Source organism: Crinia signifera, chromosome 8 (genome assembly GCF_055691185.1).
Source record: "Crinia signifera chromosome 8, ASM5569118v1, whole genome shotgun sequence".
NCBI classification, from domain to species: domain Eukaryota; kingdom Metazoa; phylum Chordata; class Amphibia; order Anura; family Myobatrachidae; genus Crinia; species Crinia signifera.
This window is the reverse complement of record NC_139224.1, coordinates 7597514-7624924: the sequence shown is the minus strand read 5'-3', so window position 1 is coordinate 7624924 and position 27411 is coordinate 7597514. Positions and strand designations below refer to the sequence as shown.

At 47.3% G+C, this 27411-nt stretch overlaps 1 protein-coding gene across 2 annotated transcripts; it reads left to right on the top strand.

Annotated features, from left to right (window-relative positions):
• The first annotated feature begins 629 nt into the window (after positions 1 to 629).
• On the top strand, positions 630 to 26371 carry UROC1 (urocanate hydratase 1). Of its 2 annotated transcripts, XM_083155670.1 has the most exons (20): positions 631 to 789; positions 4608 to 4738; positions 7906 to 7999; positions 8714 to 8773; positions 10924 to 11052; positions 11147 to 11208; positions 11757 to 11823; positions 12784 to 12927; positions 14014 to 14102; positions 16304 to 16366; positions 17867 to 18046; positions 18132 to 18229; positions 18611 to 18683; positions 20408 to 20529; positions 21117 to 21187; positions 21496 to 21594; positions 22242 to 22341; positions 23796 to 23877; positions 24795 to 24894; positions 25969 to 26371. In XM_083155670.1, the coding sequence occupies exons 1-20, from the start codon at positions 661 to 663 to the stop codon at positions 26110 to 26112; spliced, it is 2037 nt and encodes a 678-aa protein (XP_083011796.1). In that variant the 5' UTR covers positions 631 to 660; the 3' UTR covers positions 26113 to 26371. The 2 variants fall into 2 exon arrangements, with proteins under 2 accessions (XP_083011797.1, XP_083011796.1); XM_083155671.1 differs by lacking the exon at positions 17867 to 18046 and having other exon boundaries at positions 630 to 789.
• The last annotated feature ends 1040 nt before the right edge of the window (positions 26372 to 27411 follow it).

Here is a 27411-nt window from a genome sequence, read left to right as displayed (position 1 = left end):
GCAGTGATGGCAGATTGGTCCTTAAGGCACACTAATGGTCCAGGTTTTCTGGATTTCCCTTCTTGAGCACAGATGGTTAAATTAAATTAACTGAGGCACTATTTAAGCCTCCTGTGCTTACGCGTGGATATCATGAAAACCTGGACTGTTCACTTGAGCTTCTTAGGAAACACTGCTTTACAAACCGAGACACATATAATTAGTTACCTGATTAGGTATGCAAATGTGAATACATAGCTAACATAAAAAAACAAACATAACTTTTAATACCACTCGGTAGAATGCATGGAAATGTGTTTGTGCATGCCATGTTTTCTGCTGTATCCAGCAATCTCACACATGTGGCCCAAGTAACATATATATTAACTCAGAGGCATGTTTTCAGCTGTGCAACTATAGAAACCATTCCAGGCCAGGCACACGCGTGTCCTGCGTCACATGTCCGGTCTGAGACTCACGTTATCCTGCCCAGAGTGTTATTGCAGGAGTTTACACAGAACGCCCTCCTCTGTCTGCATTTACAAATGGGTCAGGTAACACATTAATTTGGGGAAATGTGCTGGCCAATGGGGTTGCAGGACAATAGTGGGCGGGTCTCCACTACCTGATAGTAATTACCCAGTGCCATCTGTGAATCTTACTGACCAGTAAATACACCTCATGATGATCAGCCTGCGGGAGCTCTGTGCTGGGCTGCCACTGCACCCCCTGCCCCAAAGCAAGGAGAGGGACGATGGGGTGCCCCATGCCCCTGTCCGTGTACCCCAGCTCTCTCCGCAGGAGGAGAAGGTAGGTGTTCATAGGCCTGGGAATGACACAAATGTTGGTTACTTTGGATTACATATTTTAATTTGTGCAATAAGCCATTATGTAATTATGCACCCCTATGTTAGGGGGTATATACGGCTATATATCCCGATACCTTGGTAAAACCATGCTGCTCTGCAGATGGGGCAGATGTAACATATGCAGATTTGAGAGCAGCGTGACCTAGTTGAGCTCTAAATTGCCGTTAAAAACTTCAACTGAGTATTTTATGGTTCACGCACAGTGCCATATTCGGTAGAAAGTTCAGCTCCCTTCCCAAGTACCCCAGAGCGCTTCCTCCTGTACTGTATCTATAGGGGTGGGATACCTCCTTTGTGTGACGCCGCTAGCAGTACAACAACTACTACAGCCCTGGCCCTCCGTTGTATTCCATGTAAGAGTAAAGCCACCCAGCATTTGTGGGCTACATGCAGCGGAAGCCAGTATTTACCCTGCATGCAAACACAACACATTTATTTGCACCTCTTGCGTTGCTGTATAGTTAACTGCAATAAATTCTGCTTCATCGACATAATGCATGTCAACCATTTTGTGTCAACCTTAACTTTACCGATCCATTCATCCCCCACCCTGTTCGGGAATGGAGCAGACCTTTACAGAATACACAAGACAGATAAGATAAAGCGGATTTATTATGAGCATCTTCTACATATGTGCGCCTTTAAAGGGCTGGTTACGTCACCTGGTTGGGTGCCTGATGACGGCCCGACAGTCAGTAGACCGACAGCGGAATCCATACTGTTCAAATGACTGACAATTTGCATACAGCCCCTCGTCTCTGGGGACGCTGGGCATCAGTGGTGTCTCCAGTGGGAGTGGTGGGGGGGGGGGGGCAGCAGCACAGTTAAAAATTCAAAAAAGGGAGCCTCACCAACTGCCATTGAGTCAAATTGGATTGGCAGTTGGTGTTTGATTTTTGAACTGTGCTGCAGCCCTCCAATTGGCCCCTAACTGTCATTATGAATGATCTGTTTGAAAAATGACAGATAGTAACCAATTGGTACTTTATTGCTGTCTCCGCTTTATCTCTTTCCAAGCTTTGATAAATCTGCCCTGATTGCCTTGTACCTGCCTAGTGTCGTATGGTCAATCAGGGCAAAGTCCTCTGCGTCAGATCCTTGTATACAATGAATACGCTCACCTGGGTAAATAACATAAAACCTTTTATTTATACCGACCGATGTTCCCCAACCACTTCCAGCTCATCTCATAGGTCCTTTGTAAAGCTAAGCACTCATGTAGGCGGAGCTAAGCATTAGTGTAGGCGGAGCTTACTCATTTATGGATTATGCTATTTCTCCTTTGTACACTGGGGGCGCTGTTAGAATTGGTTACTGGATGCTCGCGTCCTGCCTGGGGCCAGCAGTGTCTTGCGGTGGGGGCAACTGGGAGTGTCGCACGCCGCTGCTCTGCGGTGAATAAACACTGTGCTAATGTGCAAGGCATCTATTCCCGGAGACCTAACGGCTGGGGTATGGCGTGGCTTTGTGGGAGGGCCGCAAGTATAGGTCATGCCCTCTTGCTGTTGGTCAGCGCTTCCAAAATTTTGGCCGTATGCTGAAGTAACCCCAACAGTGGACATTTTCCAAGTCTCATCACAGAATCCCAAGTGAAATAATTTGCTCCACCTGTGGATCTTTTACAATGTGTCAGTGAGTAAGGAGTGCACCTTTTGGGGTACTTGATGACTGCGGTTGGGAACCACTGCTCTAAACCAGTGGTTTTCAACCTCGGTCAGGGCCGCCGACAGGAGGGGTGCCAGGGGTACAGCTCTGCAGGGGCCCGGGCAGCTGTCCAAAGTGGCATGGCACCACCCCCGCACCCGCACAGTATCCCCCATCTTGCGGCCATGCGCGCACAATACACAGTGCAGTCTGCAGAGTGCCGAGCCTAGGATACAGATGGGCTCGGCGCTCTGCAGGCTGCACTGTGCAGTGAGTGCTCCGAGTCCCGGAGGGAGAAAATGCTGTACCACCGCCACTGCTTCAGCGTTCAAGGGTCTGGTACGGGTTTTACTTGGTCCCTAAAACCTGTGGGCTGCATGTTGCCTCTTCATTTTAGGTAACAAATAGCAGATTTTAATTTCGGGAAAAACTAAAGAGTGAGTCCAAGTCCTGAAACTCTATATAGGTCACGTCTTCTGGTATCTCGGTTGGATTTTGCAATGATGCCGGTAAGGAATTAATTAGCGCCTGCATCTGATTGCCGGCCCATGTGCAGACCTTCTGTGCGGAGGATGAGTCAGGGTCTGCTCCCAGCTGAACAGAGCAACACTTGAATTGCTTTGTTTGGTGCCATCTAGTGGCTGCTGGTACACAAAACTCTTATGTCCCCCCCATAAAGGAGAGGAGCAGCTTAAGACTTGTTTACTTTATATATGATGAACGTTCCTCAGACAAGTCTGCTCAATAACCTGTAAAACCTGCAATCACTTGGCGCAGAGGCTGCGGCGTCACTTGGTGCATTACTGCGGTATACGAGTAGTTTGAGTTTATTCCCCTGAGAAGTTGGAACCCGTCTCTTTAATTGTAGAACACAAGTGTCCCCGTGTCTGGGGGCAGACAGAGTGATACAAGGTTATCATGTAACCATTGGGTTAATCATTCTCCTTAGTAAATATGTAGCAAAATAAAATTGTGTTTGTTAGTCCTGTTTCTGTGTTTGCACCGTACTGTAATGACCTCCACTAATGGTCCCCAGTCACTAGGTTGAATTGGCCGACTTACCAGAAGGTCAACACAAGCTAAAGATTGACATGGGCATGGACCTTGTGGGTGTTGTCAATGTTGACCTTAAGCTTGTATTGACCTTCGGTCAATGCCGACCAATGGTATGTCAACCGTTGCATGGTGTTGACCTAAACATTGTCTATTGGTTATACGGTAACCGATCTGCGCAGGGCCTTGGATGTAGGATATTGTCTGTCTTTTAGCTGCCGATCTGCTCCCGGACCCCCGGGCTTCGCTGCCTGAGACGCTCTGTAACATCTTACGTCAAACTTTCTATTCTAGATCTTTTAAACTAGAGTAATCTGCTGTTTGTGAAAAGCTGCTTTGTTTCCCGGCCCGCATAGAAACCTATAGCGTTATTGTTTTTCCTGATATTTCTGCCACTAGGGGGCCTTGTGCCGATGATGCGGAAGCAAGATTTGTGGCTGCAATAAAATCCTGCTTTTATTATATATCATGGATTTCTCGGCTTTCCCCCCCCCCCCCCCCCCCCCCAATGATGTCCAATGCTGAGGCGGGGCTAAGGGCTTCAACTTTGGCCAGTGGTTCCCAAATTCTGTCCTTGAGGAATCCTAGCAGCCCAGGCTCTAAGGCTATCCAGACGTGAGTATAGGTGGTCAGACCAAACTGACTGAGGTAATTATTAAGCCACCTGTGCTCAAGCATGGAAATCCTTGGCACCCGGTCAGTTAGGGCACCTTGAGGACATGGAGAGATGTATTGAGTAGGTTGATAGGAGCCGAATGGTTGGTACATTATCTGCCATGTTACAGGGGCTTTTTGATAAACTACCAATCAGCTCCCAGCTGTATTTTATCTCTCAAAGGCTTAGTACATCTGAGTAAGTCAAAGCCTTTAGAGAGCATTGATAGGGCCCTGCTCTTCTCATGAGCAGGGCCCTCCGTACCTTATGTCATGTAGGTCCTGTTTCCCCCACTGTGTGGGGCTGCTGAGCAATGTTTATAACCCAATACTTGTGTCTGTACCACTTGGCATTGATTGGTGACTGAGTGGCCTTCTACAACTTATTGTTATTCTATTCGCTTTTAGCTGGCACTGGAGAATGCTTTGCGTTACTTTCCACCTGAGCACCACAAACTGCTGGCTCCGGAATTTGCCGCGGAGCTGAGACAGTACGGGCACATCTATATGTACCGGTTCTACCCCAATATCCACATCCGGTAAGTCCTTATAGAGACAGGGACAAAATACATTACAAGAACCGCTGATAATGGGGCAAGTAGGAGAACCGCTGATAATGGGGCAAGTAGGAGAACCGCTGATAATGGGGCAAGTAGGAGACCCGCTGATAAATATACTCTGACTTCAATGTTTCCTCTGTTTTATTGACGTTCTACTTACCAATCCACAGGATATTGTTATGATGTTCAAAATTTGGATGTATTTCACACCCCAACATTTCCTGACAACTGGCCATAATACATCTATTACACCCTATACAGACATAGGACACTACACCCCAATATGTCCTGACCACCGGCCATAATACATCTATTACACCCTATACAGACATAGGACACTACACCCCCAACATGTCCTGACCACTGGCCATAATACATCTATTACACCCTATACAGACATAGGACACTACACCCCAACATGTCCTGACCGTTGGCCATAATACATCTATTACACCCTATACAGACATAGGACACTACTCCCCCAACATGTCCTGACCGCCGGCCATAATACATCTATTACACCCTAACCAGACATAGGAACCTACACCCCAACATGTCCTTACCGCTGGCCATAATACATCTATTACACCCTATACAGACATAGGTCACTACACCCCCAACATGTCCTGATTGCCGGCCATAATACATCTATTACACCCTATACAGACATAGGACACTACACCCCCAACATGTCCTGACCGGTGACCATAATACATCTATTACACCCTATACAGACATAGGACACTACACCCCAACATGTCCTGACCGCTGGCCATAATACATCTATTACACCCTATACAGACATAGGTCACTACACCCCCAACATGTCCTGATTGCCGGCCATAATACATCTATTACACCCTATACAGACATAGGACACTACACCCCAACATGTCCTGACCGCTGGCCATAATACATCTATTACACCCTATACAGACAGGACACTACACCCCAACATGTCCTGACCTCTGGCCATAATACATCTATTACACCCTATACAGACAGGACACTACACCCCAACATGTCCTGACCTCTGGCCATAATACATCTATTACACCCTATACAGACATAGGACACTACACCCCAACATGACCTGACCGCTGGCCATAATACATCTATTACACCCTATACAGACATAGGACACTACACCCCAACATGTCCTGACCACTGGCCATAATACATCTATTACACCCTATACAGACATAGGACACTACACCCCAACATGTCCTGACCGCTGGCCATAATACATCTATTACACCCTATACAGACATAGGACACTACACCCCAACATGTCCTGACCGCTGACCATAATACATCTATTACATCCTATACAGACATAGGACACTACACCCCAACATGTCCTGACCGCCGGCCATAATACATCTATTACACCCTATACAGACATAGGACACTACACCCCCAACATGTCCTGACCGCTGACCATAATACATCTATTACACCCTATACAGACATAGGACACTACACCCCAACATGTCCTGACCGCTGACCATAATACATCTATTACACCCTATACAGACATAGGACACTACACCCCAACATGTCCTGACCACTGGCCATAATACATCTATTACACCCTATACAGACATAGGACACTACACCCCAACATGTCCTGACCGCTGACCATATTACATCTATTACACCCTATACAGACATAGGACACTACACCCCCCCAACATGTCCTGACCGCTGACCATATTACATCTATTACACCCTATACAGACATAGGACACTACACCCCCCCAACATGTCCTGACCGCTGACCATAATACATCTATTACACCCTATACAGACATAGGACACTACACCCCCAACATGTCCTGACCGCTGGCCATAATACATCTATTACACCCTATACAGACATAGGACACTACATCCCAACATGTCCTGACCGCTGACCATAATACCTCTATTATACCCTATACAGACATAGGACACTACACCCCAACATGTCCTGACCGCTGGCCATAATACATCTATTACACCCTATACAGACATAGGACACTACACCCCAACATGTCCTGACCGCTGGCCATAATACATCTATTACACCCTATACAGACATAGGACACTACACCCCAACATGTCCTGACCGCTGACCATAATACATCTATTACACCCTATACAGACATAGGACACTACACCCCAACATGTCCTGACCACTGGCCATAATACATCTATTACACCCTATACAGACATAGGACACTACACCCCAACATGTCCTGACCGCTGACCATATTACATCTATTACACCCTATACAGACATAGGACACTACACCCCCCCAACATGTCCTGACCGCTGACCATATTACATCTATTACACCCTATACAGACATAGGACACTACACCCCCCCAACATGTCCTGACCGCTGACCATAATACATCTATTACACCCTATACAGACATAGGACACTACACCCCCAACATGTCCTGACCGCTGGCCATAATACATCTATTACACCCTATACAGACATAGGACACTACATCCCAACATGTCCTGACCGCTGACCATAATACCTCTATTATACCCTATACAGACATAGGACACTACACCCCAACATGTCCTGACCGCTGGCCATAATACATCTATTACACCCTATACAGACATAGGACACTACACCCCAACATGTCCTGACCACTGGCCATAATACATCTATTACACCCTATACAGACATAGGACACTACACCCCAACATGTCCTGACCGCTGGCCATAATACATCTATTACACCCTATACAGACATAGGACACTACATCCCAACATGTCCTGACCGCTGACCATAATACCTCTATTATACCCTATACAGACATAGGACACTACATCCCAACATGTCCTGACCGCTGACCATAATACCTCTATTATACCCTATACAGACATAGGACACTACACCCCAACATGTCCTGACCGCCAGCCATAATACATCTATTACACCCTATACAGACATAGGACACTACACCCCAACATGTCCTGACCGCTGGCCATAATACATCTATTACACCCTATACAGACATAGGACACTACACCCCAACATGTCCTGACCGCCGGCCATACACATCTATCACACACAGGACTATGAAGTGCCTCGTCCATATGACTGCAGCAGTACTGTTATATCTGAGTGTCTTCCAGGGCGTACCCGATCACCGAGTATCCATGCAGAACCAAGAAGGCAGCCGCCATAATGCACATGATCATGAATAATCTGGATCCAGCCGTGGCTCAGGTATAATTACACTTTTGTGCCACTCGATCATCTGTGTAACGTTGTTTCCAGAGAGCACCTGGTGAGTGGGCACCGCATCTTCAGGACATTCTATTATACAGGTGGTTAACGGTGGACTTCCACTTTAATCTGGATGTCTGATTGGCCAAAGCACAATGGGCTCCAATGAATGTACTCCGTCTGCGCTCTCTCCCACCGTGATTAGTGATTGGATGAAATGCCCTAAATTGCTGTATTAGCTTTTGTGACATTAAAATACAAATCACCTCATTGGTTGGGAGACATTAAAAATAAACACAATGTGCAGATCATTTTCTAATGTTGGCTGATAACTAGCGCCGCCCCCCCCCCCCCCCCCCCCCAATGGGCTTACAGCACTTCAGGACCAACCAACCATATACTGCGTAAGAGGATGCTGGTACAGGGGTTCCGCTGGAATGTGGCAAATGTGTTCTGTAACGCGTTTCTGCCTGTGGCCGGGATTGTTCCAGAAGAGTGGGATTTGGTGACAAACACGATTCAATTAAAATGTAATTGAATACATTTTTCCCTGTTTTGTTGATCTCAAATACGACATAATAAACAGAATTACTGTAGCAAATAAATGTTACATATGTGATTATTATATATTCTTCTGTTATTAATATTCCTGGCCATTATGTGAGACTGGAATAGTTACTGGTTAATGCTCTGAATCTCTTCCGCTTGTTACAGTTTCCACAGGAGCTGGTGACGTATGGAGGGAATGGGCAGGTGTTCAGTAACTGGGCCCAGGTAAGGTGTGTGTGTGTGTGTGTGTGTGTGTTTCTCTGACCTAACCTTCAGGTGTCTCAACCCGGAGGTGCTCGGTGCATGATAAGACTACAAAATAAGGAATGTGACCGTACGAGTATTGGGTAGCGCTCTGTTCTGTTGTCGCCATTTCTGGATGGCGAGAACGTAACTAATGGAGACCGCAAAATAAATTCTGAATAGAACTTTTTTTTCTTCAGTAACAGACAGCAGCTAAGTCACTGCTGTGAGGGGGCGGGGCTTAGTGGAGTGTGTGTGAGGATGCCATTGGTCATTGACTGGCTACTGGGTGCAGGCAGAAGCCTTTGTGCAGCTCCCCCCCCCTTTCCTTCCCTCCCATTTCACAGTTATATGACATAAGCTCCGCCCCCACCAGGCAGTGAGGAACTGAATGGTCCAATGCAGCTTAGCACAGCTGCTACTGTCAGTGATGTAGCAATGGCCCCGGAGCGGCATAGGGGAGAGCCAGGATGCTGCTACTGCACCGACAAGGGAGCGAGTTCTGCCTGTCTGACGCTTAAGCAGTAGAGACATAACACTGGCCACTGGTGTAGCAAGGCTGATGGACATTTCAAATGTGGTGATCGCAGCCAGCCAATCAGAGTTCGTGGTCCGGCAATTCCTTTTCTGGCACAGGGCACCAAAATGTCTACTTACAGCACTGCTGCTGCTGCTACTGGGCACGTTCTCTGTAAAAATCCCTGTACACAAGCACCTTTTTTTTCTATTTTCGATTCTGTTTTCTTATAGAAGCAAAATCGAATCCTAAACAAAATCGAATGGTTTTTGTGTCCCTTTTCGATCTGCATTCAATTTGATGCGCCATCCCGTTTTCACAAAATCTAACAGAAAAATCTACTGTGCAGCCAAGGAAATATCGAACTCGATAAAGAAAATCGAATGTGTACAATGTACCATGAATGTATATCAAATTTCATATCTAATGCAAAAGTACAGATCTAATGCCAAATCTAATGGAAAGATCTAATAGAAAATTGAATCTAACATCGAATCAAAAGCAAATCGAAGCGTGTGTGTATAGGGCTTTCGAGGCGGCACTACACTTCTTTTTTAATTTATAGTTTTGCAGGGGGGGCTCCGATCGACTAGCACTGGCCCTGGACAGAAGTGTATGTGCGCTAGAAGAAAATCTGGGGCCATCTACTAAGCAGGGATACTATGGGTTATTGTCTCCTAAGGGGGTGAAAAGGGGTTAAATGTTCTGCCCAGCAAACCTTTGCCCGTGGAAACTGGGCACATCAGATGGTTTTATTTCAAACATTGCAGGATTAAAAATGGACATTTCCACATTTTGAAGAGTGGACTCCACAAAGACGGACATTTTATACCGAGCCACAGTATTGCCTGTGTCGACCATATTAATAAATATCCCCTCTGGTACCTATAGTGGCGGGTCTGTAAGTCTGAGGACAATACCCTTGTACCAGACTCCTCTGACAGGGAAGCGTTAATGACTGCACATCATCCCCCTGTGTTTGTTCTCTCACTGAAGAATCCTCAGTATTGTGGCATCAGGGTTTACTTCTGTCTGAGCGAATCATAGGATGTGATCAGCTGTGCCCTAATTCTGGGCGCGGAATGCGCAGCGCTGAGATTCCCGCATATTTGGCTGTTTTGCCTGGCATGAGATGATTGTTTAGTCTGCCCTGGATGGTGGGAGTCTCTGGGGTGCCCAAGATAATTAAAAGACCAGATAGATCTGTTTAGAACAGGGCTGGGCAACACCGGCCCTCCAGATGTTGATGAACTACACATCCCAGCATGCCTTGCATCAGTTTCAGCATGGCCACATAGCAAAACTAATGCAAAGCATCCTGGGATGTGTAGTTCATTAACATCTGAAAGGCCGGTGTTGCTTCTGCTAACTACCAGGCAAGATGTTAATGCCCCAGCCAATGCATCTATCTTCCAGAAGGGGCAGCATCCCATCTTCACTAGAACCCCTATCTACGCAAATGTACCCAATGGGTTCACAATGTAGAGTAGCAAGAGGCCTTATTGGTCTGTTTCTGGGCGGGAGTCCTTCTTGGTCCGTTCTGCTGGGGGTTGTTGATTATATGGGCTGTTGGGGCTACACTCCGATTCTTTAGATGACTTCATTATCTCTGCAGTTCTGGCTGGTGATGCACTATCTGTCTGAGATGACGGAGCAGCAGACCCTGGTGATGTACAGTGGTCATCCGCTTGGCCTCTTTCCCAGTCATCCTGGAGCTCCACGAGTGGTGATCACCAATGGAATGGTGAGGTTGAGTTTCTAGATGATGCTCGTCTTCTGAGTGGTCTAACGAGGCTTGGTCATATTCTCCTCAACTTGTCATAAATTTTCTCTTTTAGGTCATTCCCAACTACTCCTCCAGGAAAGATTATGAGAAGATGTTTGCCTTAGGAGTCACAATGTAAGTGCTCAGCCCTATGTTTAAAGTGAATTATTTAATTGTATTAGGATATAAGAGAATATAGACCGAGGGAGTGGCATTGACTGCTGGAACCGATCTGTTAATTTCCCTGACCTTGGGGGCAGTTGTGTCCTTTCAGTCTTGGGTGGAAGACTTCTCCTTATTACTTTTCCATTAGCCACACGTCCTCTACAGTGAGCATGTAAACAAATGGCTATGCACAGGTTTTCTCTTTTTTTGGAACCATCATGATACACTAACTTAATAACATTTGTAAACTAATTGCGAGTAGTTGGACTTAGGGGAGGACCATATCCTGAAAGGAGTGGCCAAGAAACAAGACAAGAAAGCGGTGGCATTGTTGTCTTCTAAACCTTTACCATCCATCAAGGTTGGATTGAGGGCTCATTGTGGCATATTTAACCCTCTACCATCCATCAACAGTGCATTTAGGGCCAGGGGGCATTTAGGTACAACCTATCTGTTGCACGCCATTTTCTTCTCCGTCCAGTGTTCTAGATGCTAATGTCCCACTTGCTTCATTGAAGGTATGGACAGATGACGGCTGGAAGCTACTGCTATATTGGTCCTCAGGGTATCGTACATGGCACAGTGGTGAGTTAATATAACCTCTGTAAAAGATATATATATATATATATATATATATATATATATATATATATATATATATATATATATATATATATATATATATATATATATATATATATATATAAAAAAAATTTTCCCTCTCCGAGTACGGTGGCATTGGATCTCTGTAGGTCACTGGGAAAATTCCAGGGTAAAATGCTTCTAGTTCTCAGACTAATAATGTGCTGCTGGCTAGTGAAGAGGGGGCCAGCCGAGACAGAGGCTGAACATGGGACTCCACCTCTTTTGATATGCCCCTGAGCCTATTGATGGGCTTTGAATGCTAATGCCCCAAATACCCCCCCCCCCCCCCCCCATACTATATTTTTTCCTTTTACCTACATGCTCATTACCAGGGGTTTAGCGCTCAGACGCGCCAATGCTCCCAGAATCTGGCTGTTCTGGGTAGCACTAGACGCACTGTACTTTCCTGACAGATGCTAGAGGTCCAGTACGATTAGTCTCCTCCAAGGTGGCGGCCATTTTTGTAGGGAACTTTTCAGCAGGTCTGCATAAAACTTGTAGCGGCAGCCTCCCGCCAATATAAGTTCACATTCACTGGTGGTTGTGGTCCATAGGGGTCGTGAACTGACTCTTTAAAGGGAGATGGTGGCAGAGTAGGGCAATGCGGCAGCTGGGGAGTTGGGAGGAAGGGTGATACAGTTGGGGGACTTCTATTTTAAGGGCATTGCAGAGGATAAGCGTATCACGCGTGACATCCTTGAGCCAGATTAAAGCTATTCTCTTCTAGAAAGTGCTAGATAACTGATAAGTTAGGTTGCTACGGGCAACATCCCAACTTATGTGTTCTAAAGTGAAATGTATAACTCACGTATCATAAATGTAACTTGTGGTAATTCGTGTATCCATGAATAGTGAAGATAAAAAATCTACACGATGACCACGTTTCGATGTGTTTTGCAGCTGACTGTATTAAATGCTGGAAGGCGATACCTCGGGTTGGAGGATCTCGCCGGAAAGGTGTTTGTGACCTCTGGCCTGGGGGGCATGAGCGGGGCACAGGCGAAGGCGGCTGTTATCGTGGGCTGTGTGGGGGTCATTGCTGAGGTACGTCTCTGTGAAATGTAATTATATTAAACTTTTATTAATATCCCTGTTTAGTTCCAGGAACTGGGTATGTAAAAGTCGCCTTGTCCTGATCACAATACTTCTAGCACACGTGTGTGTGTGTGTGTTACAGAGTTGTACCCCTTTTAGACCAAAACGCTGGGTCGCACCCGGCTTTTTGGACCCTGGTTGAAGCCGGGTGCGACCCGGCGTTTAGGGGCATTTACACCGGACGGGCTTAAATGCCCGCACCCCCCTCCTGGCGCTTGAAGATGACAGCGCGATGTCATCTTCATGCGCCGATCGACGCCGCCGTACCCGGAACGCTGCTGGGGGCAGCCCAGCACTAAGGTAAGTTGCTAGGCTGCCCCCAGTCCCCGCGCGCACCCCCCCCGCCATTGGACAGGAGGTGAATGGATGCCGCACACAGGCATCCGTTCACCTCCCTCCCCCGCTGCTGTCTGCAGAGTATAGCAGACAGCAGCGCCGGCTGTCAGTGTCAGACTGACAAACCGTCCAACCTGCGGACGCTGCGGTCCGCAGGTTGGACGTTCCCCATTCATGTAAATGGGAGCCGTGTCATCCGACCCAGCGTTACCATTTACACCGCCCTCTACCCAGGTCCTAGCCGTGTGCTACCCAGGTCAGGACCTGGGTAGAAGTCCCGTGTAAAGGGACACAGCGTTAGGGATTTACACCGCCGAAGATCCGGGTCTGACCCGCCGCTGACCCGGATTTTTCGGCGGTGTAAAAGGGGTATAACTTGTACAATACATTGTGATATTCAGTTAGACATAGAGATGTGTTGGCCATTTTATTTTGCGATACATCTTAGATCGGGCATGTCAAAACTGTGGCCCTCCAGCTGTTGTGAAACTACACATCCCAGCATGCCTTGCCATAGATTTGGCATTCCCTAATAGCAAAACTGTGGCAATGCATGATGGGACTTGTAGTTTTACAACAGCTGGAGGGCCATAGTTTGGACATGCCTGTCTTAGGCTCTCGACTGTTTTTGCCACTTAATCTAGAATCCCCTATTTGTTACCTGTCCTCTAACACCCCCCTGATCTCCTGTGCCGCCAGGTGGATGAGAACGCCCTGCTGAAGAGATACAGGCAGGGCTGGCTGATGGAGATCGCAAAGTCGCTGGACGAGTGTATACAGCGGATCCGGTAGGGTCTATATGTTGAACTAGGGATGGGTAATCATATGATGTTTCATCAGTAACATCGGATTTTTGGTTCCAATGTTCGATGTTTAACCCTGCAATGTTGAGGATCCAATGTTTTCTCAACATCACTACATTTCTCCCCCTGATGTTTTTCTCAATTTTCCAATGTTTTTTCTTTTGTGTGTCACTGTGTGATGCGGTCACTGTGTGGTGCGGTCACTGTGTGGTGCTGTCACTGCTTTCGGCAGCCAGCTCACTCCTTGTTTTATATCCATTAACAACTTAAAAACAGATACAAAACAGTAACACACACCGGGCCAGATGCACTAAGCTTCAAAAGTGATAAACCACCAGCCAATCAGCTCCTACCTGCCATGTCACAGACTATGTTTAAAAAATGTCAGGCAGGAGCGGATTGGTTGGTGGTTTATCACTCTCCACTTTATCACTTTTGAAGCTTAGTGCATATGGCCCTGTGTGTGGTGATACAGACTTCAGTTGAGAGAGAAGAGAAAAAAAAAAGATTAACTAAAGGAGGAAGTGATAACATTAAACTTACTGTATGGTATACTCCTATATTGCAACAAAATAAGGCCAGTTTTTCAACGTACAGTATGTTCTATGTTGCATTGTATCTACAGTTTTTTTGTTATTTTCTATGTTCAACTTAAGTTATTAGCCTGTTGTTACTGTTCTAAATCAAGTTAAAAATGTTACTTCCTCAGCTTTGCAGCCACCGCTTACGCTATGGAACTTATATAGCATACGGCGAGCCGCGAGGGTTATTTTCGGGGTCCACGCCATCATCTATTACCTTTAGTAATGTTGTAGCGAGCGAAGCAGAGCCACCGAGCCTGAAGCATGGTGAGCAATTGTGAGGGGACAATCGCAATTCACGTAGTGGCTAAGGTAACTGGTGTAAGCGGTGGACGCAAAGACGAGGAAGTATCTTTAAAAATAGCAGATTGTGAGATGTAGCAGGCTGTGAGCTGCTGTGAGATGTAGCAGGCTGTGAGCTGCTGTGAGATGTAGCGGGCTGTGAGTTGCTGCAATAAAGTTTGCTAGTTAATGCTTCATTATTTTTTTTTTCCCCTCACTATTTTTTTTTTCTTTCCCTCAAAACATGAATTGTATATCCAATGTGTGTAAGCCTCCAACAAGATAAACTTAATAGAAGGATTATTTATCATTTCATAAGCATATTAGTGCAGGGTTGCCGACCCTCCCGGAAGTCTCCCGAAAATCGGGTCCCCCTCCCGGCCCCCGGAAGGGTGGGCAACCCTCCCGGAATCTGGGGGACCCCCTAAGCCCCCCGAATCGCGGCATGTAAATGCTGCAATCCGCGGGTCTCAGAGGAGGGGGCGGAGCTAAAATGGCACAATCATGTATTTTAGCCCCGCCCCCTCCATGGCCCCGCCCCCTCCATGGAGATCAGTCATTTATCATATTTCCCATAATGGGGGCGGGGCTTAATGACATCACAGTCAAGCCCCGCCCCCTGATCGGGTAAGGAAAGTCTCCTCTCCGGGCTTCTCCCGGAGAGGAGCATTTAAAAGTCGGCAACCCTGTATTAGTGTATTATATTTTTAAGTAGACAGTTTATTGAAATATATATAGAAACATCGGTTTTAGAGTACCAATGTTTAGGTCTAAATGATGTTTTCTAACCAATGTTGAAAAACATCATTCAACTGATGTTTTTTTTCGATGTCCCATCCCTAAGTTCCCTGAGATAGGGTAGGGTCTTTATGTTCCCTGAGATACGGTAGGGTCTATATGTGTCCTTGAGATCTACCAGTACAAACAGTTCATGTTTTCCGTACCTCCTGTAGATCTATAGAATGTGTTGGTTAATGAATGAATGCAGCACCTGTTTGAAAATGTGACAGTTAGTAATGACTGCACCTGTGCACCAGTTAGGGAGTCTGGGAAACATGACCTGTTGGTAGTTCTCAAGGTTCGTTTTGACCATCCCTGGTATGAAAGATCCGGTGCTATGATAGATTTTTGGGCAATATCTGTTTCTAACCTTTTATGTGTTGAGGCGTTTCCCACAAATGTCAAATTGACTGGATAATCTGTTTTAGCTTCATAGAATACAATATTAGCTAAACTTTAACGTGTGTGTGTGGGGGGGGGGGGGTTTCTGTGATTTATAAGAATCTTCCGCCAATGTTGATGACATTTTGGTGTCTCTTCCAGGAAAGCACGGAAGGATAAAGAAACGCTCAGCCTGGGATACCATGGGAATATCGTGGACCTCTGGCAAGTCCTCCTGCTCCGATGTGAATCTGAACACATTAGGGGATAGGATCTTTAGCCCTTGGCTCGGCCCTGGATTGTCAGGATAAACATATGATCTAACCCCGCTCTGCCTGCCAGCGAGGAGTCTGGTGCACATTATGTGCGGCTGTATCTCACATGAGATTCACTGCAGGAACTGATGGGGGGGGGGGGGGGAAATGTCTTGGTATCCTCAGTGCCGTTATTGGTTTCTGTTGTCAAAAGATGAATATTCAGGGATGTTCTTGCTTCCCCAATGTATCAATCAGGTTTGGAGGAGGGGTCTGTGTGCCACATATGGGCCAGGGTTACGGTGGTAGTGTAACGCATATTGCTCATACTGTAGGTCCTGTACACAACTGAGGGCCAGGGTTATGGTGGCTCTGTTCTGCTTATTGCTGGGGCTCTATGGGAGGAGGGTACTGTTGCTGGTCCTAGTTTATGGTGGTACTGTACTACATCTAGGAGGAGGGTTCTGTATACAGCTGAGGGCTGGGGTTATTGTGGCCTTGTAGTGCATATAGATGGGGGGGGGGTCTGTACGAGGAGGGTTCTGTGTTCAGGTGGTGGCTCAGGGTTATGGTGGCACTGTAGTGCATACAGATGGGGGTCTGTACGAGGAGAGTTCTGTGTTCAGGTGGTGGCGCAGGGTTATGGTGGCAATGTAATGTATACAGCTGGGGTCTGTAGAAGGAGGGTTCTGTACACAGTTGAGGGCTGGGGTTATAGTGGCACCGTTGTACATATAGATGGGGGTCTGTACGAGGAGGGTTCTGTGTTCAGGTGGTGGCTCAGGGTTATGGTGGCACTGTAGTGAATATAGATGGGGTTCTGTGTTCAGGTGGTGGCTCAGGGTTGTGGTGGCTCTGTAGTGTATACAGCTGGGGGACTGTAGAAGGAGGGTTCTGTACACAGTTGAGGGCTGGGGTTATAGTGGCACCATAGTGCATATAGATGGGGGTCTGTACGGGGAGGGTTCTGTGTTCAGGTGGTGGCTCAGGGTTATGGTGGCACTGTAGTGAATATAGATGGGGGTCTGTACAAGGAGGGTTCTGTGTTCAGGTGGTGGCTCAGGGTTATGGTGGCACCGTAGTGCATATAGATGGGGGTCTGTACGGGGAGGGTTCTGTGTTCAGGTGGTGGCTCAGGGTTATGGTGGCACCGTAGTGCATATAGATGGGGGTCTGTACGGGGAGGGTTCTGTGTTCAGGTGGTGGCTCAGGGTTATGGTGGCACTGTAGTGAATATAGATGGGGGTCTGTACAAGGAGGGTTCTGTGTTCAGGTGGTGGCTCAGGGTTGTGGTGGCACCGTAGTGTATACAGATGGGGGTCTGTAGAAGGAGAGTTCTGTGTTCAGGTGGTGGCTCAGGGTTGTGGTGGCACCGTAGTGCATACAGCTGGGGGTCTGTAGAAGGAGGGTTCTGTACACAGTTGAGGGCTAGGGTTAATTTCAGGGTTTATACTGGTTCTCCTATTTGCAGGGAGAGGCTGGTGGTGGAGTATGACAGAACTGGGGAGTTGCTTGTAGACCTGGGATCTGACCAAACGTCTTGCCACAACCCCTTCAGTGGTGGGTATTACCCTGTGCAGCTGCCCTTCCATGAGGCCAACCAGCTGCTCAGCAGTGACCCTCAGATGTTCTGCCAACATGTGCATGAAAGGTTAGCAGGGTCCTTCTACTCATGACTAGAAAGCTAATGGCACAATTCTGAATATTGACCGGACATGGTGTCCTATTTCTTGCAGTTTACGGCGGCAGATTTCTGCAATCAACAGACTGTCTGAGAAGGGAATGTTTTTCTGGGACTACGGAAATGCCTTCTTGCTGGAGGCACAGAGAGCAGGTGAGTACGAGAAGGATGGAACTACGGAGTGTTATGGTGTTGGGATGTGGAGGAAGAGTCTCTTTGCTTCCTGGGGGAGATGAATGAAGTCTCAAAGGTTTTGAAAACATTGTTGCCAATTGATTAGTTTAATATGTTCCTACTCCACGTTCTCTCTTCCCGGGGCTTGATGCTCCACCCCATCTGCCTAATCACCTTTTCAACCTCTGTAGTTAAGCTGGACACGCATAACACAATCCAAGATTCATGGCAGACAGTAATGACGAAACAAAATCCATTGCCAGCTGTTCGGCCATATTGGTCAGATCCGTTGGTGCACTCTAGCGGTGAGAGAACGCTACATATTGTGTGACCTTATTTATATTCTTTAATCCTGAACAGGTGCTGATGTAGAGGTTAAAGGAGAGCGCGGCACGGAATTCAGATACCCGTCCTACGTTCAGCATATAATGGGGTGAGACCACAAGTGTATTACATATATTACAAAACTGGCAGTTAAAGCAAGATAACCAGAGCCGGCCCTAGCCTAACTGATGCCCTAGGCAAGATTTTGGCTTGTGCCCCCTAGCACCGCCACTAGTTCCACCTCTGACCCTGCTCCCCTTTCCCAGCACCATCAATCCTCATCATAGCAGTCATCATTTTGGTGCTCCTACCCACAATATTTTAAATAGAAACAGTGCACACATTCGGTGCGCAGCCCAAACAGGGGTGTGTTCTTGCTGGGAAGGGACATGGCCACACAATAGTACCCCCAATTCAAATTATGACACACAGTAGTGCAACTTTATTCACATTATATCATGCGATGGTGTCCCTTATTCACGTTATATCACACAGTAGTACCACTTTACCTTATATACATTACTCGTCACATTATTCACATTATACCCTTAGGGGAGGAGGCCCGAGGCCCCACCTGGGCCCTTCCATCAGACTTTGGCCTGGGTAATTTGTACCCCCTACCCCTTTCTCTCGGCACCCCTGATAATACCACACAGTAATGCCCCTTACACATGACACACATTATTAATGTCCATATAAAAATAATGCCCTTACACATTATGCCAAACTTTATTAATGCCCTTCATACACATAATGACACACATAATGCCCCTTACACATATGCTGCACATTATTAATGCCCTTATACACATGACACACATAATGCCTGTTACAAATGTCGCACATTATTAACGCATTTATACATGACACACATAATGCCCCTTACACATATGCCGAACACTATTGCATAACCAACCCACCCGCAGACAGCACTCGCACAGCCGCTAACACTGTGACCTCTGCTTGGATACAGATGTTTCCTCATACATCTTGCTTCAATAGGCCATGCAGCTCCTGGCCAGTTCTGCTAACGTTGGGTGCCTTTTTTGCTGAAAATTTGTCTTATTTGCATTATTATGACCAGCACACACAAGGAGCTTCCGATGATTAAAATGATATGCGGCATGCCTATATTCTGTGTGCGACTGTGGCTGTACCTGCATACAGAATGCTATGTTACAGTGATTTCCATGAATACACTATTTCATATGCAGATACAGCCTCACTCACACACAGAATATAGGCATGCTGCATATCATTTTAATCAGCAGAAGCTGCTGCTGCCCCCAGGCATTCCAAATGCCCTAGGCAATTGCCTAGTTGGCCTATGCCTAAGGCCGGCTCTGAAGATAACTGAACAGCCATTGAATTGGATTGGAAGGAAAAAAACACTAAACTAGTTTTACAATACACGTGCAATATAAACAATGAGGCAAATAAGAATGCTAACTTTAGAATGAGTGTCCTTTGGGAGTTTTAGTTTCTCCTTCTGGTTGGAGTCTCACTTGCAGAGGATCACAGTATGCTGTACTATATGAGTTTGCCTTGAGAAATAGCATTGAGCATGAAACGCGTCGGATTCAAGCGATAGATGAGAATATGTAGCCTGGAGATGTCACACAAACCTCAAACTGTTATTTGAAAGGCGAATTTCCTGATTTGTCCGCAAGAGTTAAACGGTCAATGTAGAACTTTGCTATTTGGCAGCTACACAGCGGAATTGGTGTGTTGTATCTCCCCCAGGTTCCTGGAAGGACAGTTCTTGTCTGCTAGGATTAATCAGTGAGGAATCTCAAACATCCTCTAATTAACTTCTACTGTGTTTTCCACCAGTGACATCTTTTCGCTGGGATTTGGGCCATTCCGCTGGATTTGCACCTCTGCAGATCCGTCTGACCTGGAGGCCACTGATCGTATAACAGCGGAGGTATTGGAGGACATTATTGCAAAAGGAGGTAAAGTAAGGGTATTCCTTCAAATAAACTCCACTGGAAAATCTATTATGTTGGTGTGTTCTAAAATAAACCTAATAAAATATGAAAAGCCTGAGTCTTGCTGTGGGCTATATACCTCAGCTGAGTACTACACGGACTCTACCCATGGAGTCCGCTGTTACATCCACACTACAGGTATGTTTTTGCACTTTGCATTGATCTGTGCAATCCGTATTGTATCTTTATCCCGCGTACAGTCAGCTGTCTCCAGAGCTGACATGAGCAGGAACAGAACCTGTAAGCAATCGATTTATTTTAGAACCGAGGTTCCCAAGAAGCAGATGGCTTAACGCAACCAATGGCTAATGTAATCTTTCTAATTTTGGGGGAGACTTGGAAAGAGATTAAGTACCAGACAATCCGGTCCTGTCACGTGACAGATTGCTTGAAAAATGACAATTATGAGTGGATTAGTTTGGTATATTATCTCTCTTCAAGCTTTGATACGTCCCCTTGCCGCTGCCAGTCCTATTACAACTGGCATTCCAAGCATCGGGACCTTGATACCATCCCCAATAGATAATCTAAGCTTCTCTCCTGCCCTCCAGTCAGTGATCCGGTGCGGAAGCAGTACAGCGATAACCTCCGATGGATCCGGGAAGCTGGAAAACATGAACTGGTACAGTCTGCTTTTCTGTATAATACTTCTCGCATGTTCTCTTGTACTGCTCACTTCCTGTCTGTGACATAGTTGTGCATTCAACTACTTTATTTGTCTTTTGGTTGTTTTACAATCTATTTGCTGGAACGGTGTTTACACGAACTGTAATCCAGGTAAGTGATCAGTTGGTCAGTCCAGAATGCAGACATTTCAAGGACTAGTAATTGCCGACAAACATTGTCAGGGACTATCTGACTTCCAAGGCTGTGGGTGTCTGGTGCACTATTGTGTAGCAAAAACTCTGAACCTATTGCTGTCTCTTCCAGGTGGTTGGCTCTCAAGCTAGAATTCTGTACTCGGACCAGAAAGGGAGAGTCGCCATCGCTCTTGCCATTAATGGTGCTGTGGCTACTGGGCAAGTTAAGGTGAGGAGTAACCTGGGAATAAGCTTCTGGGTCTAGAGGGTGGACAAAAAGCTCAATTTAGGGTCTGTGGAGGTGGCAGGCCCAACTTGCTGGGGCTTTCACTTCTTGTGGCACCAGCACTGCTGAAATAGGAGTGCGCAACTGTGCAGACTCCATTTTGCTGCACCTCCCAAGGGACGTTTCATTCTTTGTACCAAGATGGCCGCAGAGGCTACTACTGAGCGTATACAGAGCAATCGGTGAGACTTTAACCGCGATGTAGGCTGTTCCAGCATCCTGCACTGGTACCTACATAGTCACTGGTGGTTGAGCTGTGTCCCCGCTCCACCTACCAGTGTGTATAACAGTGAGTACAGCTGTGCTGGCTTTATCTTAAATGAAACCACTACACTAGTCCTTTTACAGCTGGACCTTTTCACTGGGCCCCATCTGATTGGAGGTGTATAAGGGAAATGACTTATGATTGGTCAGTAGCTGAAATGACTGAATTACTCCAATTTTCCTGAGATCATCTCTGAACCAGTGCTTGTAGTATGGGTAGAAGACAAGACAAATGGCGATGAGTCCTCCTGCCACTGTGGTAATTAAAGTATAGGTTTGGCTTGCATCTGATATGTTTTATCTTTCAATAAATGTTTCTTCTTTAGGCTCCAGTTGTAATTAGTCGGGATCATCACGATGTGAGTGGGACGGATAGCCCTTATAGAGAGACTTCCAATATATATGATGGCTCCGCCTGTTGCGCAGGTATTTGGATTGTTCATTTAAACCTAATGTTATTTGACTATTTTCCTGCTGGCTGCAGTACAGGCCTCGGTACTTGTGTAATAGCACGGTGCCCGTTACATATAGCGTAGCGGCCCTGTCAGAAGTAGCGTAGTGTTCCCGCAGCCGCTTAGCGTAGTCGGCGTCCCTGTCAGAAGTAGCGTAGTGTTCCTGCAGTCAGCGTAGTCAGTGAGCGTTACGCAGTTCCTGAAGGGGAAGCGGTCATCTGTCAGATCAGACTTGGGTCAACCCGGAAGGTCGACTGGCCTAAAGGTCGACATGGGTTTAGGTCGACAGTCATTAGGTCGACATGAGGTTTTTTTCACTTTTTCTTTTTGTGCCGACAGGCGGTATTTCATGCCCTACCATCCACTAGGGTGTGGTGGGAGAATAAAATAATGTGCCCGTGAGCGATGCGAGGGGCTGCGGAGCTACTCCAACTGTGTCCATGTCGACTGTCAGCTAAAAAAAAAAGGTGAAAAACTCATGTCGACCTTGACCCCAGTCGACCTAATGACTGTAGACCTAAGTCTGTTCTGACAGATGTACCGCGTCCTCCTGAAGCACCCCCCCTATCCACACCAGCCTGAAGCGTGGCGAGCGCAGCGTTACGCGTCCTCTCCACCTGTTCATACCCCCACTATCCACGTCGGCATGGAGTTGATTATATAAAGCGTGGCGAGTGGATTAGTTGACAAGTATTCTGCGGGGCTCGCCACGCTTCGGGCTCACTGCGCTCGCCACACTTTATAAAGTCAACTCCACGGCGACGTGGATAGTGGGGGAATGAACAGGTCGGGGGGATGCGTAATGCGGGGCTCGCTGTGCTCACCATGCTTTGGGCTGGCGTGGATAGCGGAGGTTTCAAAAGGAGGCATTTGCCAGTATGTAACATGGAGCACCGGCAAATGCCTCCTTTTTATTGTGCATAAGACGCACTTGTGCCCGCAGACCCCCTTTGTGCACGAGACGCATGCGCTACCGAACCCCTAACCCTATCTCCCTGAAGCGGACATGGCCAGGGTTGCCGTACCCTACCGCAATAATTATTGAGACACAGGAGCATCTGAGATGCGCCTGCGTCTCAAACAGATGGAGCGCCTCTCCGCCCACGTCTACCAGCGCAGGGGATCTGGCAGTTACTGGTGCTGTGTGGGAGGCGCTCACTAGGCTTGCCTGAATGCCGGGGACAGAGCCTGGCTGCCGTGGAGTCACTACGCTAGGCAACCGTTGGGCTACGCTGATAGCGTAGCTTAGCCTACGCTGAAAAAGTAGCGTAGTCGCGCGCCGTGCTATTACACAAGTACCCAGGCCTCTGCTATCTCCATTATAAGATTGCCATATGTGGTACACTTGCCTTTCTCGATCCCAGGGCCTGATTAAGGGTTCCAGCCGCCCAAGGCTAATACAGAACTTGATCTTGTGCTATTTTTCAGATATGGCTGTACAGAACTTTGTAGGAGACTCTTTCCGAGGAGCGACCTGGGTAGCGCTGCATAACGGAGGTGGTGTTGGATGGTGAGTAAGCAGCTGGATTACAAGGCAGGATCGGGGCCGGCGCCACCAATAGTGGTGGGACACGTGGGGGCTGGTCAGAGGTGGCTTCAGCCCCCCCCCCCAGAGCAACTCGTGGTGAAAGCATGACCCCCCCCCCGCCGCCCTGGGCAAGATACAGCAGTACATGCTATTTAAAAAAAAAAATAAGTAATAATTTCTTAACTTTTTTTGACAACAATTGTTGACCAGCGGCTTCACATGGATAGAAGTTATTGCTCAGCGGATAGAACACCGAAAGGTTGCAAGTAACATTATCCGCGACTCGCTGCTATTTAACTATAGCAAGCAGTATTTGTCTTGGTGCAGCTTCTACTGGAGTGACGAGTAAACTGAAACTTTATGAGCCAAGATAACCTCTCCTCTCTTACAATGTCGTCGGGCCGTTGGTGTAGGGTGGCGCCGGGCCTGGGTGTCATCTATGGGAATACCCAGTGTTTTATGGCTGTTCCCATGGGAAGGCAGGTGGAAGGAGGTGTGCCGGGGGTGGGCAGCTGATGGCGGAATGGCTGCAAATATAAGTCAGTTTTCCCTGCCTTTTATATTTGTGTGGCCTGGAGAAATCATTCAATGGTTGGCGAGGGGATACGGCGGTGCGGCAGGTGGCAGGGCAGGCCCTCTGGGACTCAGTAAGCTGCAAGAATCGCAAACAGAATGAGGCCCTAGGTCACTAAGCTATACCGCCATCCAAATTCATCCACTAGTTTTTGCGTGATGACTGAATGGACAGATTGACAAATCCCCCGCCTCCCATAGCTATAGTTCATGAACCGTCCCTAGAAGTATATTTCTCAAAACAAATTTCTATGTACAAACCGAACCCCTACTGGTTTACTGTATGTATCGATTACACTGTATAATTATTCTGGTGTTCTTTCTAGGGGGGAAGTTATCAACGGAGGCTTTGGTCTGGTTTTGGATGGCTCCTCGGAGGCGGAACAGAATGCCAAGTCTATGCTGAACTGGGATGTGTCCAATGGGGTAGGTTCAAGGCGATAGTCTGATCTCTAGAACTCTTGCTATCTGGGACATACAGCTTCTTGTGGAGCAGATTATACCCCTTTTACAGCAGACTAAATTCCCGGGTTGGGTCTGCGAACAACCCCCGACTAGCGCTGGTGTGAAAGGTTCCAGGGACAAATTCCCGGGTAAATTTGCCGGCATTTTAACCCTGCTATGTAGCAGGGTTGCTCCCGGGTCCTTCCCGGACTACTGGCTGGTGTGAAAGGTGCAGGGACATGTCCCTCCTTCCCGTGTTGCCTCTGCTAGTGCTGATTGGCTAGCAGGGCAACTTCCTGTTGTGGTGGACACTCACAGACACGCCCAGAGGCAGCATACAGCGTGCAGAGAGACTGTGTGCATGTTCTGTAGCACCACAGACCCCAGACGTGTGTTTTAACCCCTGACAGCCAAGAATGTCTGCATTGGCAATCACACAGCATACAGGAAGACACTGTGCAAACTCTGTGGCACAACAGACCCCAGCAGTGCTATGTCACCCCTGAAAGTCTGTAATGTCTGTAAAGGCCCACCCTCCCTCTCTCCCTCCCTCTCTCCCTCCCTCTCTCCCTTTACCCCTCTCCCTAATTACCTCATCTTTGTGGGCCATAAAATGGCCATTGAAATGCAGGGTCCTCCCGGGTTCAGTGTGAAAGGTGTCGACCTGGGTTTTCCCTGCTTCAAAAGCATGTGTGAATGGATCCCAACCCGGGAATGTCCCTAGAATTAATTCCAGGGTTGGTCTCTGCATTTCTGGTGTGAAAGGGGTATTAGTTTCATGAAACACCTGTTAAGACCCTCCATACTGAGACATGCGAGTAGTGCTTTCTATACAGAAGGTATTGACAGTGCTGGGAAGGGAAGTAATGATGCCAAAGGATGACGACTGTCACCTGACTACAAGAGCCCCTATAATTCTGCTCTTCCAGTAGGTCACTAGAATTCTATAAAGCCGATTTAAATGCCCTTTAAACACCCTAGTGGCACGGGGACCCATCTGATGGACGAATGACGGGTAAAACCTAATTATTTATAGCAACAATTTGTTCTCTGCAGGTTGCCAGGCGCTGCTGGTCTGGCAACAAGAACGCCTATGACGCAATCATCCAATCAATGGAGGAAAATCACAGCCTGAGAGTAACCCTTCCTCACACAGTCAAGGACCGGTCTGTACTGGAGGGGGCGCTCTGTCAGAAGTGATGCCTGCTATTTCCATCCGCAATCCTGTGATCCTCCAGTAATTGGGGGAATAATAACTTATCGGAAAGTTGCACAGATCTGATTCTTGGATCTGCGACTTGTTCGTACAATCTGTCCTCCCGTCCCCTCTGCCTCTTCTCTCCAGGAGGCGCTGACGTAGCACCTTGGGTCGTATTCTTATGATTGATAATGAATCCGCCAATCCGCCAATCTGTCTTTCAGACCACTAGCCTTCATTAAACAATACCGAACGGCTATATATGTGCATTCTGGGTCTCTTATTTTGTGTGGGTTGGGGAACTGGATTTGTTTGCTACTGGTTTTTGGTTCTGGTTATTATTTGAAGGGTTGGTGGTTGAATCGGGACACAGAACCTCAGAAGCTATTGGGAGGGGGGTGGGGGGTGTTCCACCAAGCTCTTTACACCCTACAAAAACTGCAATGGTTGCCCATCAGACACAGAGGTAAAAAGGGGGATTACTAATAAAACTAAAAGGTTACCCTGAAGGTAAAGCGGCCAGAAAATCTGAAGTTCTATATATCTACTTCTTGCAGTAAGTGTGATTGGCACATGAGCACTTGACGTTGGGCCCACAAGTTATCATGCATGTTTCTGCGGAATTGTAGGACTACCCTATGCGGGTGGGTGACTGCTGGCCGCAACCATACATGCAGCATGGGGGCGTTCACAACAGATCAATGATCCCTATAGTGGCGGTTGGTCTACTGGCACTTCATGGACCATGCAAACCAGGGCTGTGGAGTCGGTAGATAAATGTTCCGACTCCTCGTACTTCTGACCCCGACTCCTCGACTCCGACTCCTCTGTATTAATATGCGAATGTATTTGATACATTCCTTGCACCACACTTAAAAACCTAGGATAGACAGTTTCTTCCAGAAACATGTACACATGGGATGCAGTTACAATCCCGGCGGTCGGGATCCCGGCGTTCAGAATCCCAACGCCGGAATCCCGACCGCCGAAATGCCGACACATTCTCCCTCCGTGGGTGTCCACGACACCCCTGGAGGGAGAATAAATTAGTGTGCTGAGCGTAGCGAGGCACCGGGCCCGCTGCGTGGCGAGCGCAGCGAGGCCGCAAGGGGGTGCGATCCACGTCCCCCCCTTGTCGGCATTTCGGCTGTCGGGATTCTGAACGCCGGGATCCCGACCGCCGTGATTTAATACTGAATCCGTACACATGTCTACCCTCATACAGACAAGCAGGCATGCAGGTTTTTATAAATATAAACACTAACAGTTGAATCCAAGAAGCTGTTCCATCAAGTCCTTCT